The sequence below is a fragment of the Ceratosolen solmsi genome, unplaced genomic scaffold (genome assembly GCF_000503995.2).
Source record: "Ceratosolen solmsi marchali unplaced genomic scaffold, CerSol_1.0 scaffold2, whole genome shotgun sequence".
In the NCBI taxonomy this organism is placed as follows: domain Eukaryota; kingdom Metazoa; phylum Arthropoda; class Insecta; order Hymenoptera; family Agaonidae; genus Ceratosolen; species Ceratosolen solmsi.
In genome coordinates, this window is record NW_011948422.1 from 2,318,698 (window position 1) to 2,337,162 (window position 18,465).

Here is an 18,465-nt window from a genome sequence, read left to right on the forward strand (position 1 = left end):
GGGAGAGCCGGGAAACAGTAATTAAGGAAAAATTAAAAATCCGCTGCTTTGACAGATTTGCTCAAACTACTTTTATCGTTTATTCCGAGATATAAAATCTCCTCAACTTTTATGAAACATTTTTATATGATCGTTCAATTATTCGATGTAACTGAGCATTAAAGCGAAGCCAACCAACCGGGCATTATTTATTACGAATTTGGATAATAATCGAACATTATTATAAAAAAATGTCGTTCTAAAAATGCCAATAAAGATAAGACTTTAAGGCTCCCCTTGGATTCCTATGTAGTTGAAGTTAGAGAAATTTCCGATACTCCCAACAATGGGCAAGGTATAAGGTAATGTGCGATCGTAAAAAAAAAAGTAACTATAAAAAATATTTATAGCTGCTTATTTACAGTGCCAAGATAACATTTTTATCGCTATGATTAAGAATATAAAAATTTATATCTCCGATGTTTTTCTAATAAAAATAAGCATGTTATTGTAATTATAATGTTTTTACAATTACATTGTTTTATTTTAGCATTATGTCTGCTTTAATAATTTTACTATATGCAAGTGAAAAATTCATATTTCACACGTCATATTTCCATATTTAATCGATGACATTTAACGTCGAGCCTCTTCTAGCCTCTTTCTCGCACGTAAAAATATTTCTTTATTTTACAATTTACAATGCCAGGTATCCTGCATATACACATTAACATAGGAGCAATAATTATATTTTAAAATTAAATAAACGCTATTCACAAATAATGGCTCAATAAAAAATAATAAATACAACTATAATAAAATAATTCAAATACTTTCGGCGACAATAAAAATTCTTCCTTCCACGATTGGGCCCTCCACTTCTAGCATAATGAACGATTCCATGATCCGTGCTCAAAATTAAATCGAGGGAAGTATTTTCTCCTCTATTCCTGTACCGTGAACCAAGTGTATGGCATAGTAGGAGAGAGAATGATTATAAAAAGGAAGGGAGATGCCCGTAGAAATAAATATCGAGAGAAAAGTGACAATGGCAAGTGAAACTAACTTCGATATATATATACACACACACACACACACACACACACACACACATATGTATAAATCCCTAACTAGTATTTCAAAAACAGCTGTTGTCTGACTAAACATTGGAAATGGTATTTAATTTAAATTTATAATAAGCTTTTATTAAAAGAACTCCCGCAGATCATCGATTCTGTCGTATCAATTTATTAATAATGCAATTTATGGATTTCTATTGAATTGCACAAGAAAGAGAAAAATAGATTACTAACAAAAGATACAAAATCTAAAAATCATAATTTAATGTTTGCCCTTACCAAACAATTCATTATTTCTTAACTAAAAGATTAATAAATAAAATTATACCGCTTTTCCATGTGTTCGTAACATATATTTTACATAACTTCATCATGACAATGACAAGTAAATAGATTACTATTTATGTAATTATCTTCGAAAATACTGTAAATTATTAGTTTTTTGCCTTATTATCTAAATCTAGGCAGTGACAAGTTAATCTCTGGAAAAAGAAATGTAAGCCTGACCTCGTTGTAAGTGAAAATTTAATTTTTCAGCAGACGATATAATAAATTTATAATATAACGAAACAAAATATTTTTCACCAACTTCCTTATTACTTTTATTATATATTATTCCCATATTTATTACTTTCTTGAAATTTTAAAATAATTAAACATTTTGTTTATGTAATATTTTCAGCCTATTAATATCATCTAATATCTCAACATAGTAATATCTTTGATGCAATTGAAGTGATTTTTCTAATACGAATAGCAGTTTTCCTTGAATATTATGACAAACTGTGGACTTAATAAGATAGGTGATGCAACCACCTCAACTTTCATTTAATCAAGATTATGAAAATATGTAAGGTAAATATTTTTATATTGTAGCTCGTGGTAATTCCTTTAAGTATATTGCAATTTTTTTTTTTTTTTTTTAATATAAATCATTCTATCTATTTATTTATTGTAATTTATAAATGTCAAAAAAAAAAAAAAAAAAAAAACTTTAAAATTTTTAGTTTGATTAAATTAATTTTCATTGCCTAATGAAATTTGGATTAAATATGTAATCTAAATTATGTTTGCGAAGCTTACTGTATTTACAAATTTTTTTATTATTATCAAATGACTCTTAAAAATTCAAAAGGTTTTAAAAATTTTAATTTTGATTACAACAATGTATGTTTGCTACTTTATAACAACCGATATTATATTATTCAATGACATAGTTGTAATTAATTACCTTTAATACAATAATTATAAGTGTAATTATAATTATTCTGATATATTAATAATATTAATAATTTGATTTTATACTATTTAATATTATATTAAACGTTCCTTTACGATTCTATATGTAATGTTTTCCAGCTGTCTAAATCCAGTAGACAATGTAATTTTAATTTAATTATACATTTAATATAATTTCACATTAGAATACAATAAAACTTTGTGTTAAAATTACGTAAAATTCACCATGTTATCGTATTATTTGAGTCAGTTTAAGTTATTGACAATTTCAACGAAGCTTTTTTCTTTAATAACTTTGATCGTATGTAAACTTGTTGTAGCATATTTCATAATCAACTTCATATCAAACGATCTTTTTTGCATATTTCATCATTACGCCTAATGGGATATTATAAAAATACGGATAAATACGGAAAATCCATAATTTATTTCCAAGTTTTTAGATAATTAAAAAGAAATGACAAGTTCATGTACCGCGTATACATAAAATACGCACCCCCCCCCCACACACACATATATATGCATTCGCATGGTAAATTGAAAATAATATTATTAAGACTTCATAATAAAAGAAGAAATTTATCTTTGCACTATTCTATTTTTAGGTATTTCAACATTTATCTTCAATATTGTGGAATTTTCATAAAATTTAACTAAAAATTTTGAGGTCTTTAGTATTTATACGACGGTAAATTTTTTTATGTAGAACGGATTTTACAGGAATTTTGTTAAAAATTTTTATTCAAAAAGTCATTTTATTAATCCTTTCATTTGCAATTGAATCAAAGTCCTTAAAAGCTTCTGATACTCTAAATAAACAATTTATATATACTTACGTATTACATATTAATTTTAATAATTACGTGCTTAATTTTAATGATATACGTGCTCATCTGTTCGTATTGGTCATTATTTTGAATGTTAAAGTCTATAAAGTCAAATATAAAATATTGTAGATGATATACAAATAGTAATTTTTCTCTTTGAAAATTACTATAAAATGATAGTCAGATTGAATTTATTTACAAATTTTTAAATATGTATTAAAAAATAATTCGTATTATAATTCATAATATAACTATGTATCAATCAATAAACTAATTATATATTTTTCTCGTTTATGCAATACATTGTTTTTAATTTTACTTTCCTCCATTACAATACATAATTAATTCTTCTTTTCTTATCTGTTGTTGCATAAATAATAGAGAAAGGGAAAAGATTGGATTAAAAATATTTTTATTTTTTAATGATATACAATGAAGCTAGAAGTTGCGAACATTTTTGTAAAAACGCTCTTTCAATGCTTAATGATGCTTTTCATAAAGGTAATGAACATTTGAAAGGATAATTTAAGAGAATTTTAGCGCGCACAAACATGTTTCCCATAATAAGACCAATAAATCATTTTCCACATTTATCGAATGAGATTTTTTGTCTCTTAAGAAGCAGTACAATCACTTTAAATCGATATATTGAAAAAGGAATTCAACTAGGATTATTAAACTAAAGTTCAACGCAATATTGTGTAATAGTAAGTGGCGAATTAGTCGATGTCAATGTGTCAACAATCGTCGTTGCGTAACTTATTCGCTCAGACTTCATGGCACGTGGCGTATTTCGTTGCCGCGTAAAAAAGTTTCGCGATACGAAACAAATTATCAAAAACAGTGAATAATTGCAATGATCGTGTGTGATGCATTGAGTTTAGCGGAAAATATGATTTGTAATTGTGTATTCTTGAAAATCGTTTGTCGTACGAGGCACTTTGTCGAGTAATTGTTAATGTATTGATTTGTGCACGTTATGTGCGCCGATATCTTGCAAAAATTAAATTAAAGCGATACAATTGGAACGCTCGAATCTTGGAAAAATATTTTCTCTCCACAGAAACAAGTATCGAGTCATTTAATTTTAGCAAGCTTAACATGTTTAATGATGTTAAGGAGATAGTGATAGTTTTAAGTTTGTATTATTTTTATTGAAAATAATCATCTATCAGTTGCTTTTTTCCGGTAAAGCACGAGCATCTAGCCGTAATGATCTATTTATATATCAAAGTTTCAAAGTAATTCGTGTACGTCTTGAGCGATCGCGTGTCAAATTAAAATAATAATAGTTTATAACAATTTTTTAAATACCCTCTTTTCTAACGGATTCTACTAACCTAATTTATAGTAAATACTTTATAAAGCAGTGCCATTCTGTACGGGCGTGTGCGTATATATATATATATATATATATATATATAACACATATATCAACGTAAACGTCACGGAAACGTAGAAAAAACTAAAGTATTTTTTAAATAAAAAAATTTATCAATAATATTAAATAATTTTTTTTTTTTGCAAACAAATAATTCATTAATCATAATTGATCGGGTTATAAGGTCAAATTCAGCATTTATAAGAAATTACTTTCTTCATAGCTTCGTGCTAGTTGTCCTAAGAATTATCTACCATAAATGACAAAATATTAGAATACACACGAAAAATAAAAAATTCGAAGATCAAGCAAATCTGTGTAGCTATATCAACAAAGATTCTCATATTATAATAAACATTGAATATGTAATATAATTGCAGTTCAAGTAAATAAACGTAGAGCGGCAGCTATTTTTCGCGACATAAATTTTTTTCAATAAGACGGGACTATTTTCCCTCTATTCATTAAAAATAGACTGCTTTCTTTGAAAGCTCGCCAAGACTTGCAGTATCTTTCTCTCCTCCTCCCCCCCCCCCCCCCCCCCCCGCCGTTGCGTTGCACGAATCTATCGCTCCACATCTCGTGACGGAAATAAAACGATTTATGAGCTGCAAGGAATCTCCACGTACTTTTCATATGTAAATGACAGTTGAGAAAGAGGTCGGCTTTGAGAAAGATATACAGGATGGACAATTACAAGGAGCAAACAGCATGACGTTGGCGCGCACGTGCGACCGATGTATGCGCAGCGTATAAAGAAATGGAATAACACTCGGACGATTTGTTTGAGTAACGAACTCGAGCTCTAAATAGGGAATTGAGAGAATTTTGATTGTGCGTGGTTACCGAGAGTCCTGCTTCGTTTTTTCTTTCTTTTTTTTTTACTCTTATATTCGACAGAAACATGTTGCGCTAAAACAAAGTTGCTGATGCACGTAACGAGCATACGGAACGAAACGTAATAAAAAATTACGTATAGTTAAGACAATTGTGCAAGATTATTCTAGCAATTTACATGAATATTTGTACTTCAATATACTCTTGCTTTCAATGACGGATGTGCGCACGCATGAAGCTATGATATTGTCAGTTATTTCAATACTTTAAAGGATTTTCAAATATATATGTTGCCACGTGCTCGGTAGTTTTAGAGGATAAAAATAGTATTTTAGATCACATGTAGTTGCTTTTCAAAATCAATAAGACTCCTTAAATGGTATACGAATACCTTTGTACGATGTATTTGTTCCATATGTATTGTTCGCGTGCTTTAATTCACTGTTTTACGTTCTATCAATATCGTAAAGCAACAGACTGTCACTCATTATCGCGAAAATTTATATATTACCATACGTACATCCTCTACGAAAGTATAAAGAGCTTAGAAAGGGAAACAGCTAGAAAATGTGGGACGTGCGTTAATGAGAAGAAGAAAATATAGCAAAGGAATTCCTGCTTATTAAAATGTATTCTTACTCGAATGTTAAAAAGAAAAAAGAGAATATTATAATATTTAGTTGACAGGTGTGACTCGGGACCCCGAAGGTCTGATAAAAATGCTCCAATAAAAATCCTACATTTAATTGCAAAAAATTTTTATACCTTCATATATTCATAAAAGACCGAAAGAAAAAATAAAATATGAATACCTCGAGAGTCTGGAAATTTATATTTCAACTACTTTGTAGTTGGTGCATTTTTCCGAGATAAGCTTTGTTTATTTAATTCACCATATATAATATAATATAATATAATATAATATATATGTATGTATCGATTTAAAAATAACTTAAGTACTCAAATGCGATTAATAGTCAACTTAGCTTCCCTTTACTACTTTTCATACTCAATGATAAACTATATTTTGTCTTATTTTCTAGATATATTACATTATTTGAAATTCATTTATTTTGGGTGTGTGTGTGTGCGTGCGTATGTGCGCGCGAGTTAGAAAATGTACAATATTATTACGTATAAAGAATATCATATTAAAAGTGTAAGTTCTGTAAAAAAAAAAAAAAAAAAAAAAAAAAAAATTGAGTAATTATGAAAAACTGAATTATACATACTCATATTTTTTATTTATCAATCATTATTCATATATAGCAAATATAACCGTTTGTGTTCTATTTTACAATATATAATTATACCTTTATAAAAAAATAAACTGAGAAATAAAAAAAAAATCTTGAAACGAGAGCAATCGTAGATAAACAACTACAGCTATATAATGTGAAAAAGCATTTTTTTTTTTTTAAAGTGTGTCATGCTCTTAGACTTTTATTATTGCATTGTAAATATCATGGTTTTTAATGCATAAAGTCATAATGTTAGATATTGTTTTATTGATTGTACTCCAAAGTATAAATATTCTGCGTAATTGTTTTAATTTCAAATATTCTTCTGCATTAGCGTATATCATTTGAAATTATATTGCCATTAAGTGTCGGACAATTATTTATAAGACAAAAATTTCATTAAAAAAAGAAAAAAAGAATAAAATCTCGTTTAAAATTATCACATAAAATTAATTGATAAAAAGTAATTTTTAATTATAATAAAAGCTGATATCAATTTACTCGCTTGCAATGATGACTTGAAATTAAATTTAAAAGTATTTAATAATAGTATTGGAATATTGAAAAGGTTTATATTTATTTAAAGAAATTAGGTTGTAATTTTTGCCGAATAAATATATATTTGACCCACGAACGTGTCACTTATCAAGACCCAATACTAGTACTTATTTTTACCTAATGTACATGTGATTGTTTATTATTGACAACATATTGATTAAACAAATTATAAAAATTGTGTAGAAATGACTACACGGATGTAAGCTAATTGCAATGAAATATTGTAAGAAATCGCTTTAACTTTGGAAACTTTGTCTAATTTCAAAATCAAAATATCCAACTGCTAAGCTCATGAAATTATCTGCAATACATTGATCGTACTAATAATACATCGGATTCGATTGTGAAATAAATAGATAAACAACTATTGAAGATAATTTGAGGTTTTTTTTTTTTTTTTTTTTTTTTATAGAGAAGAGATCGATCAAAGATTAATAAAAAGAAGAAAAGGGAAAAATGAAAATTTATATTATTACTTGTTGTATTTTGTTTGTTTATCAATGTATAACTTGGTACTATACTTACGTAGCCAACTTTTGTAATGCAAATGAAATAACGTTATACCACATAAATAATATGAACGATTACATTTTTTAATTTTTAATTTGTTACGTTATTATGAGACATTGATTGTTCTGTTGCGTCGGTAAATAAGGTTTATTAATTTTAATGTTATGTGGGAAGTTTCATTGGTTAATAAATTGATATAAAAATGACAATCGGTAATATTATCGTCATAATTTATTATTGCTACAAACATAAGTATATGTGTGTGTGTGTGTGTGTGTCTGTGTGTATGTGTATTCTTCCAAGTGTATCATGAAACATTGATTGTATTGTAAATATTATAATTGTAAACGCAATGATGTGATTGTTCGTAACTTAAATCCTGCTAGATTGTACTAAATTGTTGGATTATAATAAATTGTTAATGCAAGGATCTACATAAAAGAAAATAGTACTACGAAATAAAAGTTAAAATAAAGGAATTAATAAAAAATAATGTAATTTGACTTAAAGTAAATAAGTAATAATAGCATGAAAATTAATTTTCTTTAATTAAAAAAATGTAATTACATGCTGCATCCCTGTTTAACGCATGAATTTTATTTTTATTAAAATATAATTAATGTTTTCGAGAATAAAGTGAGATGAAGCATAATACGTAGCAAGTAAAATCGATTAATAAACGTTATATTTTAAATTTTAAACGTTATGTTTTGTATAAGAATAAACGATAATAATTCTTTAATATTATGAGTTTAATATTATGAATCCTATAAAGTAATTCCATTCAAAACTTAATTATATTTTATTGATTTTAATTACCAGTGACACTATATTTCTACTTAATTAAAGATTTCAAATACAACGGATATAGGAGTGTATCTTGGCATTTTTCTCCTCAAATATATTTCAAATGACAATTTGAATTTTACTATAGAAACATGAAGATAATGGGGAGATTTTTTATAAATTATGTAAAATACTATATACATATACATATATAAGGAAATACTTTAAAGTCCGACAAGAGAAAAGAAAGAGATTAAAAAAAGTAAAGTTCGCTTATCATTAAAAAATAGAATAAATCAAAATATTAATTATGTATTAAAAATATATAATTATACATATTAATATAAAAGTTCATAATATTCTAATAAGATTAATTCATTTATCTGGATATATATATATATATATATATATATATATATATATTTTCGGCAAAATCTGGATAACTCGGTATTTTATCTTTAATATTTATAAAAACTGTCACCATTAGCATACACATGCTCGATGAAAAATTTCAAATGGTGTCACAGTTTCTAATTAAACACTAACACTTTTTTTCATAAATGCACTTCATCGAAAGTTTATGTTTGTCTCAAGTATAATAATAGCTCTTCATCTTTATTTTGCTTGTTCACAAAGCACCTGCGCGTAACTTTTGCCTTTGAGTGTTTCATTGGACCTTACGTGTGTGCAAATTAATGAACACGCTCGCCCGTGTTTGTGTTTTTTTTTTCTAGTGTCGCTGAATTTTGTCGAGTACCATCATCAGCTACTTTTTTAAAGAGCAAAGCTCTCGACTAATTTTCAGGAGTGAAGTGGAACAGACGATACTTCTCATTTTTCTCATCATTGTTTGTTATTACAATGGGCGGATTCGGATACAAAACCATAATCGATCTCGAAAGGATGAATTTTTATGAATAATTAACATATTAGATTGAATAAATATATAGGCAATTGCAATTTAATTCCTATGGTGTTGCATACGTTTTCTTTACTCAATATGCTCAATTAATTTAATATTTACAATTAATAAATGAACTACTTACTAAATAGAATTGTTCCTTATTTATGCGCGTTATATTATTTAATTTATAGCGAAATTTATATTATCGTCAATATTTCATTGCCAAGTAATGTTATCATACTTACGACAATATTTTTGTTTGTTTATTAAAAAAACTCATGTTTAGTTAACAATATAAGTATCTAACAATTAGCATTAATATAACAATGCACCAAAGAAGGGATAAATAAATATATGTTTCTGAAATTTCACAAAATATAAATTTCTATAACTAACGACTATAGATATAAGATAAAATATAGCAAATATAGGATGCGCCCACATAATTTACAACATATTTTCCATATTTGATCGTAAAGCCAATTCTATATTATTCATTTTACTATGTTAATTTTTAAAATTCTAATGTCAATAATATTAGTTTTACTCATTTAATGACAATGAAGCGTATTCTTCATTATTATAATAATACTTTAATTAATACAATTATAAGTAAACGTAAGTTATTTTAATATAGTTGGATATTTTATATTTTTGCCATTTATAATAAACATCAGGAATTATAAGAGATGAAAATATTTTTTCACGTAATAAAATAATTTCGAAAAATAATATGAAAAGTAATATATTCGATTGACTAACGATTGCGTAATCACGATTAAATACCTAATAAGCATATTAATGTTTATTTAAAATTATCAAGAACTTAATTATTTATACTTTTTCAGATTTGAGAGTCTAGGCAGGCGATGATAAAATTCATTATACTACCCGATCAATAGCCAAATTAGTTATTTATTTCATAGGGAAATCGATTATATCGTAGTGTTGAAGATTTTTATCAATATCAATTAATATAAATGAAACGTAAAATATGAAATTGACTAAAAAACATAAAATATAAATTATAAAAGCATTATCATTACTTGCCAAGAACTTGAAAGAATACTTCATCGATCCCGTTGATACTTCAGATTTGTTCGTTGCATTAACATTGATAAAAATTAAATTCCGGTTAATAGCTATTTCCAGTGAAATAATTTCTCGATTAAAAAATTAAGGTTTTTAATTTTTGACTGGATGTTAATGTTTTCTCGACCCTAACGAGATGAAAACTTTCTAATTAACTTCGGAGCTATAAATTAAATATTTTCTTGCAAAGTCATAAAAATATCCGAAAATTTATAATTATAATATTCCATTGGAATAATGCAAATAGCTATTTACAGTTAACACGGCTAGATTATTTTTTATAAAAAAATTTATTATTATATTAAAATCGCTGACGCAAAGGCGTAATTAATTAATTTCAATTGAAATTAATAAAATGTGAGATTTAATAACATACATAAAAATTTACATAAAATTTAATTACATAAAAATTACATAAAAGTGTAATAATTGCATATGGAATAATTGAGATAACAAAGTAAAATATTTTTGTTCAAATATAGAATATAAAGTGATTTGATGGATAATGTCCTACATCCTTATATAAAATACGTATTTAAGCGTGCGCATATTGAAATGCAATTTGATATGTAAATATACAAGTAATTTTAATTAATACTAATTCATACATATATTTCAAACGATTTGAGTAATTATTTTCGAATTATACATAAAAAAATAGAAATAATTATATTTTTTTTTCTTTTTTTTTTCTTTTTTCGAAGAGATCAATTAAATTGAATAAAATTATTAAAATGGCTCGTGTATTACTTAAAGAAAATTTAAAAGGCCATAATTGAAGTAAATCGATAGTACTGAAATTTAATAGAACCTTAATTTATAACATTGGATATAATTATCCATTGTTAATGATATCGAATATACAAACTGCAGTTTACTTTCCTAAAGATAATAAGAACTTTATATTTGTATTCTGGTGAAATTTTACTGCCAATAACATTATCTTTAATTTACTTACTTATTCATTTATTATTATTTTTATATTAATGTTTTTTTGTCATAAATTTATCTGTTCTTGGATAACAAAAGCTTATCGATATAGGAATATTGATGGATCGTGTATCTCTATTCAATATAAAATGACCGTACCACTTCATTATACTCTACTCCTCGTAATTATGATTAATTTGCCATCGCTATTTTTATCTATCTAAGCATATTTCATTTTATTCTTTCCTATCTGAAATCCAATATGCTGCTTTTCTCGCAGAAAAGCTGCATGTGCGCCCTGCTTAATCAACGTAATTTAATTACCTTTACTGAATTACGTAGACTAGGGAGTATCTCAAATGAATGATTACGCAATATATTGCTTCTATAGTGCCTGTCATAGTCAAAATGAGTATCTGACAATGTAATATGTAATTTAAGAGGAGTTAAATTTCTATTTTCATCGATTTTTCATACATTATTAAGTAAAGTAGGAAGAATATTATTTTATAAATTATCGATTTATAATAGTAGGATCTTCATTATATATGTCTAACAAATTATACGGAGAAAGTGTCTTATAGCTTAATAATAGAATATTTATCTTCTCCATATCATCTTATCCTCATTATCTATTTAATTTCATTTGCATTTTATTTTTTAAGCGCTGCTGCTTTATAATGCCATCGTTTACTCTCCTTGCGCATCTACTAGATCTGCATCTACTAGATCTAGATCATATGGAGATATTAGTTTATGATTTATAACCGTTGAATAATGTTTACTTATTTTTTTTTTTTTTTTTTTTTTTTTTTTTTTTTTTTTTTTTTTGTTTTGTTTATACTGTTACGCGACGTTATTATTTATCATAGTAGAAACACGGAAAAATAAGGAAGGACATTGCCACATTAGCGTTTCACTCTACCGTATCAATCTCAAACTCTAATGATAATTATAAATAAAATTCTACTTGTGCTCTGTTATAAGGAAATTCTTTTCTAAAATTTTAATTACAAAATTATTTTTTATTTATGACTGAAGCTCGATCCTTTTAATTATCGAAACTGGCATTAATATAATTTATAATTGTCATAATGTAATTTGTGAAACAGCTTTGGAGGAGAATTATTTACAAACTGCGAGAATTTCTGTTCACTAAAGCAATTCTTGAATCTAATTATACATTAATTGAATTAGATTTAAATAGTATTTTTATCAATATTTGCAATTACAATTAGTTACAATACATTAGGGGATTGTTTGCTTTTTATCAAATAGGTATGTAGTGGTAATATTTTAATTTAATTAAAATTCACTTTTTATTAACTAATGTTTTGCGAATGGAAGTGTATTTTATACGATTTACTTAAATTCAATGAAATTTCTATTAGTTTAATAGAAAATTCAATACTTAAATTGATTCGACTTTTCCAATAAAAAGTTTACTCACAAACTTAACTTTATGAAAAAGTTGTAAAAATTTATTCTATTTGTTAAAGTAACTGTATTCTTTAGAATAGATATTGGAAAGCTAATGTTTACGAAACTAAGAGAGAAAATAGAGTTTCGTTTTAACAAAAGGTACTTCATTAGAATATGCAGAAGTAGTCTCTCATGCGAAAATTAAGCTTATTTTTAAAATTATTTCATAAACTAACAATATAAATAACCATATAATCCAACCAATATTGAATATAATTTTCTATTATCCGTTCATACGAATAAATAAAGAAATAAATTTATGTACATAATTGTTCTTCTCGCGATACTTATATTAAATTATTAATATTAACTATTTTGATTCGTGTTATTATTTTGTGCGAATGTAATGAATTCAATTTATACAGAATGTAGTGAAGGAAATGGCTTTGAATCGTAGAATAATATCATAATTATAATAAAGATTATTAAACATTTATATTGGTAGGAAATTAGCATTTTTGTTTTAATCAAAATTTCGTATGATAAATCAGCTGTATTGAAGAAAAAAATGTAATTCTCATTATAATTGAATAATAATACATATTATTGGAAAATTTATGCACTAAAATTATGACGGATGAAAATATAAAATTTCAAATGTATATTATAATATTTACGTTATACTTTATGGCTTTTTTCATCTTTTAATTGTTTATAAAACATAAATCTCCGAATAAAAATGCTTAAATTTCAATTGGGCAGAAAATTTTTATTATTTTGATTTTATGACTCAGAGCTTATATTTTTTAACTTGTTTTAGTATGAGAAAATTTTTAAATAAAGTTGTATCGTAAAAATTGCATTGAAAATCATAATTTAAAATAATGAATAAAAATAATCCCTTTGTGCCTTTTTTTTTTTTTTTTTTTTTTTTTTTGTTAAAATTCTTTATCATTTGAGCAATTTATCATAGCATAATGCCTTCCATTTTGTTTGTTTAATAAAAATTGTATGCACCACTAATGCTTTTCAGGCGCATTATTTATTTCTATCAAAGAGAATAATAATTCTTTAATAAGGACCAAACGTGTCAAATATTTATATATTTTCTTACATAATTTTATATGGAATTCTCGTATGCAATTTCATCGATCATTAAGATGAAATGTTCGGTTTATTCCTTAATTTCGGCATAGCTAAATCAAAAATTTTATACACCTTTTTAAAAGTAATACCGTTGGAAATTGGTGAAAATAATGTACACACCGTATGAGTGTTTTTTATTTTATTATAAGCAATTTGGTTTTACTTTGGTATACATTTGTTCGTAAAGCATAAAACTTTCTTTAAGTAAGCTTTCTAAACAGAATTCACTCAACAATAAAAAGTACATAAAAAACGAATGGTTTTTATCGATTCTTTTTTTACATTGTATTTAACTCGAAGTACAATAACAAGTATGAAAGACTTAAAATAGAAAGAGAAGCAGCTATCATTTAACACGATCGATAATTGCTATTTCACCTCTATGGCCACAAATGGATAAAATATGCGTAAACGCGGGCCCGCGCGTTTGTGTATGTGTGTGAGCGCGTGGGTGTGCACATCAGGATAATTCATCAGCACAGGATAGGGGATCAGCAGAGTTGTTTGAGCGAGAATTCGATTTTGCTTGTATTTTGCAGCTTCTTTTTTTTTCTAGATACTTCCAACTTTGGCAATGAAAGCGCTACAGACAAGAAAAAGTTTTATCCAACGCTACATATTATTTTTATTTATATTTATTTATTGCTCGCAATTGATGTTTATCAAATTTCTTCCAAAAGCTAAACATATTTATTGGTACGAGAGTAATATTATTGTAAGTGAAATTTTACGATACTCTACATTAAGAATATACAAAAGAGTGCCGATCATTATTTCTACAATTGCCCATTATTTTTCTCTATTAAAAGTTCATTAATATTTATGATAATTTTGATTGACAAATATTTGTAATATTGAAAAGAATAATTAGCATTTTACCTGCTAAAGCCAGACCGTATCAACGTGACGAGTGAAATAATTGAAATATTATATCGTTGTGTAGTTATTTTGAATTGGATGAATATGAGATTTAATTATTTTTAAAGGCAGAATTATTATTAATCATCATAAACTACTGACATTATTTTTGTGATAAATTAAATTCACTACTCTGAAGAAGAATTAATTAGCAGTGTTGATATGTGATATATTTTATGAGAAGGACATATATATTTCTTTATTGTGAAATATTAGTCCAAGAAGAAAATTGAAAAGCCTTTACTAGAGTTGAATAGAATGAATATTTTATTTTTCTTACGTAGAAAGAAAATTTTCTAAAGGATAATTTAAATATAAAAATAAAAGCGAAATTTTTATTAGTACTTATTCCGTTTTGAATTTACCAATATATTCATATGTTCCTATTTACATTACTATTATAAGACTAATCAATTAAAACGTGAAATTTAAATTATTCATTATCAATGTATTGATATAATTGCGTAGACAAATTTGAATTTCTAAATCAAATAATTTAATTTACTCACATTTGTTATACATGTAAATATAAAATATGATATTGATGTTTATGCAGAGTAAGCTCGCATATGCGTGTTTTCATGTATTTAACAATATCCAAACATCAACTTTATGCATCTCTCTCTCTCTCTCTCTCTCTCTCTCTCTCTCTCTGTTTGTGTGTGTGTGTTTGTTTCAGTGTGTAATTGTTGTATGTATATACATGTTTCGCATAGATATAACTTGGACATATTTGATTTAATAAATTTATTTGCATGGTAAAGTTGTTTCGTATAAGTTTTATCGTCTTGGAATAATATTTGTTTAGAAAACATTAATCAAATTAAGCAACTTGCATTACATTCATATACATACCTATTTTTCAATGAGGTGCGCGCGTGTGTGTATGCGTGTTCTATGTGTCTGCATGCATACGTATAACTACATGGAATAAATATACAATAAAAAAGTACCTGGCACGTTATGCGCATTCAAGTGAAATATTTGCTTATTTATTTAAACATTTTTTATATAAAACTGTGAATTACGTACGAATGAAATAATAATAACAAAAATAATAATTTATATTATAAAAAGTGAGCTATTAATCAAGTAGAATAACTAAATTTTCATCAAATAAATATAATATTATATTATTATTTTTTTTTTTTATTATTTTTTTATTTAGGAAATAAATAATTTTTATATATTTTTATACATTTTTATATATTTTGTTTATAATTATTTATAATATATATATATTTTTTTTATATATTTTTTGTATTTAGTAAATAAATAATATGATATTGAATTTTCTACGACTATTGTAGAACGAACACTTTTATTAATGCGATTAAACTTTATGATAGATAAACATTTTTTTGTTTCCACTAGAATTCTCAATATCGATAACGCGTAATACGAGCTACTAATTTAGTCAAATATTTATTAATATATGACTATTAAGCTCTCATATTGTTATAAAGTTTTTATTAAAAAAATGGCCAACGAATTGAAGCTAAACTAAGAGCTCGAGAATTTCGATAATCTATACCAACCTCGATAATCTTTCTCGAGATTATTGAATTATTAACTGTGCGTCAAATCGTAAGAAGCCGACAAGTCAGCCACATAGGAAGTGACAGCAAAGTAGTGTCACGCAGTATAGTCACATTAAAACAATCGATGAATGTTCCCTATCCGTACGATCGACTCCGGCCTCAACCCAAAGTTTGCCATAAGTAAACGACTCGACGCACTAGTCCCCTGTCAAGTCTCCCATGAGCCCACACACAGCCCACCAACACCAACGACTTTAACGATTCGACAATTATTACTCACGTGCGATTTTCCGGAATATTCGCCAAACTTACAAATAATTTCGACCTCAACCATATGTCCCCTTATCCCGCCGTGGCTGTCCCTACTCCCACCACCAACTTCACTCGTTGGCACACGCACGCCCGTTTCAATTATTCATTACGAGGAACGACGTGGCCCCCGTCGCGTCTTGTGTGCCTTCGCGTCCGCCCTCCTTTAGTCGGCTTTTCTAGAGGGCCTTGATAACGCCCTGCGCACCCCAATCTCCGCCAAATATTCGACCACATCCCCGAGAAATGCGGTTCCTCGGCCCCGTGACACTCGGGCCACCGTTACCCGCCAAAGCTGACAAAAGTATTATAAGCTCACTCACTCGTCAATCTCCTCGTCCTCCAGTAACAGACTCATCTTCGTCCCTTGGATTGCGATCTGCTTCTCTGTTTCTCTCTATGTTTTTATCTCGATGACTCGTCCCGTGATGTCCTGCGTTTAAGGGCGCGCGTCCGTGGAGACTGGATGCGACTGCGAAGGCGTGCGCGCGCGCGCGCCCGATTCCCTGCCTCCCTCCAGGTGCAGTCGACTCCCCTCCTCTCTCTCCCTCGCTCTCGGTTGGTGTACCTTGGACGCGCGCGCGCAGAGCCTTCGACGCCTAGTACGGCTCGATTTTAGGCGCACAGTGCGCGCGTCGCGACGCTGGTGTGCCGAATATCGCCGGCCGCGGAATGATAGGAAATCCACTAGACGAGGAGGGGCGGGCACGAGAAGCGGGAACGAGGACAACCTCCCGCTAAAAATCAAGGGCCACGTCACCTCCCGTTTGCTATCCCAATACTCCGAAAAAATATCCAAAAACTCCTGTTGCCGATAGGGCTGACCGAAGCATTTGCATGAATTCCCAGGATAGGGAAATGAGCGTCCAGATGTGATTTTTTACTCTCTCCATTCATCATTATTTCCAAATTCAATTTCAACTAGAATTTCGTGCTTAAGACTGTTATAGATAGGGAATGTAGGAATTCGTTACTTGCACCGACCGACGATCGGATTATAGAGTTTTTACATTTATTGTCTACAGTAAGTGTATGAAATTAAATTATCTTATTTTTGGTTAATGGATGGTTAATAATGAAGTGGAGAGCGATCGCGCGCGGCCAGCCAGATTCGGAAAATCTTGTCTTTAACGAGAGGCGAATGATGATTCCGTTATTCGATTGTCAAATACAAATAATTCGTTGGAAATGTTTTTTATTTTCTGAGAAGCTGAATTCGCCGATGCTAATCGAATACGCTTAATCGATATCTATTAGATCATTTAAACAATTTGCTTTAATAATCTTGCTTAAATCGAGTTGGATCGAAACTGAAATAACAAAGTTGAAAGTTCAAATAGTCTCGTATGCGATAATATATTCTCTGTCAAATTGTTAATGTTTAATGTACATTTCGGTAATTTTCATAAAATTTACTTGGATTAGTTATCACCTTTTAAAATTTAACTTTCAGATTATTTCACGATGAATTTAATTCTTATTTCTCTGCGACTTGTTCAACACGATCATTCTTTAGATACACGTTGAGTTTATTATTAATTTAATCTGCAAAAGTAATTTCAACTAGCTTTAGATTATAGTATTAATATAATCTTGAAACTTTATATTATACTAATTTATCAGGGACTTGTCCTCTTTACTCTTATGAACGTAAAACAGATCGATACCATTTTAATTACATTACATTACTTTGTTCATATTCTATTATTATAATATAACACATTATTTGTAAAGCCAATGCTAATTTTTCTATTTAGAAGTATAAA

The 18,465-nt window shown here is 27.7% G+C and overlaps 1 protein-coding gene across 1 annotated transcript in view; it reads right to left on the reverse strand.

Annotated features, from left to right (window-relative positions):
- The window catches only part of LOC105361772 (uridine phosphorylase 1-like), a 26,454-nt gene extending 9,363 nt beyond the window's left edge, over window positions 1-17,091 (reverse strand). Inside the window, exon 1 of the mRNA XM_011499037.1 lies at window positions 17,023-17,091. Coding sequence (XP_011497339.1) covers window positions 17,023-17,057 — 35 coding nt within the window. The 5' untranslated portion in view covers window positions 17,058-17,091. The remainder of the gene's footprint in view (window positions 1-17,022) is intronic.
- Window positions 17,092-18,465: the final 1,374 nt, after the last annotated feature.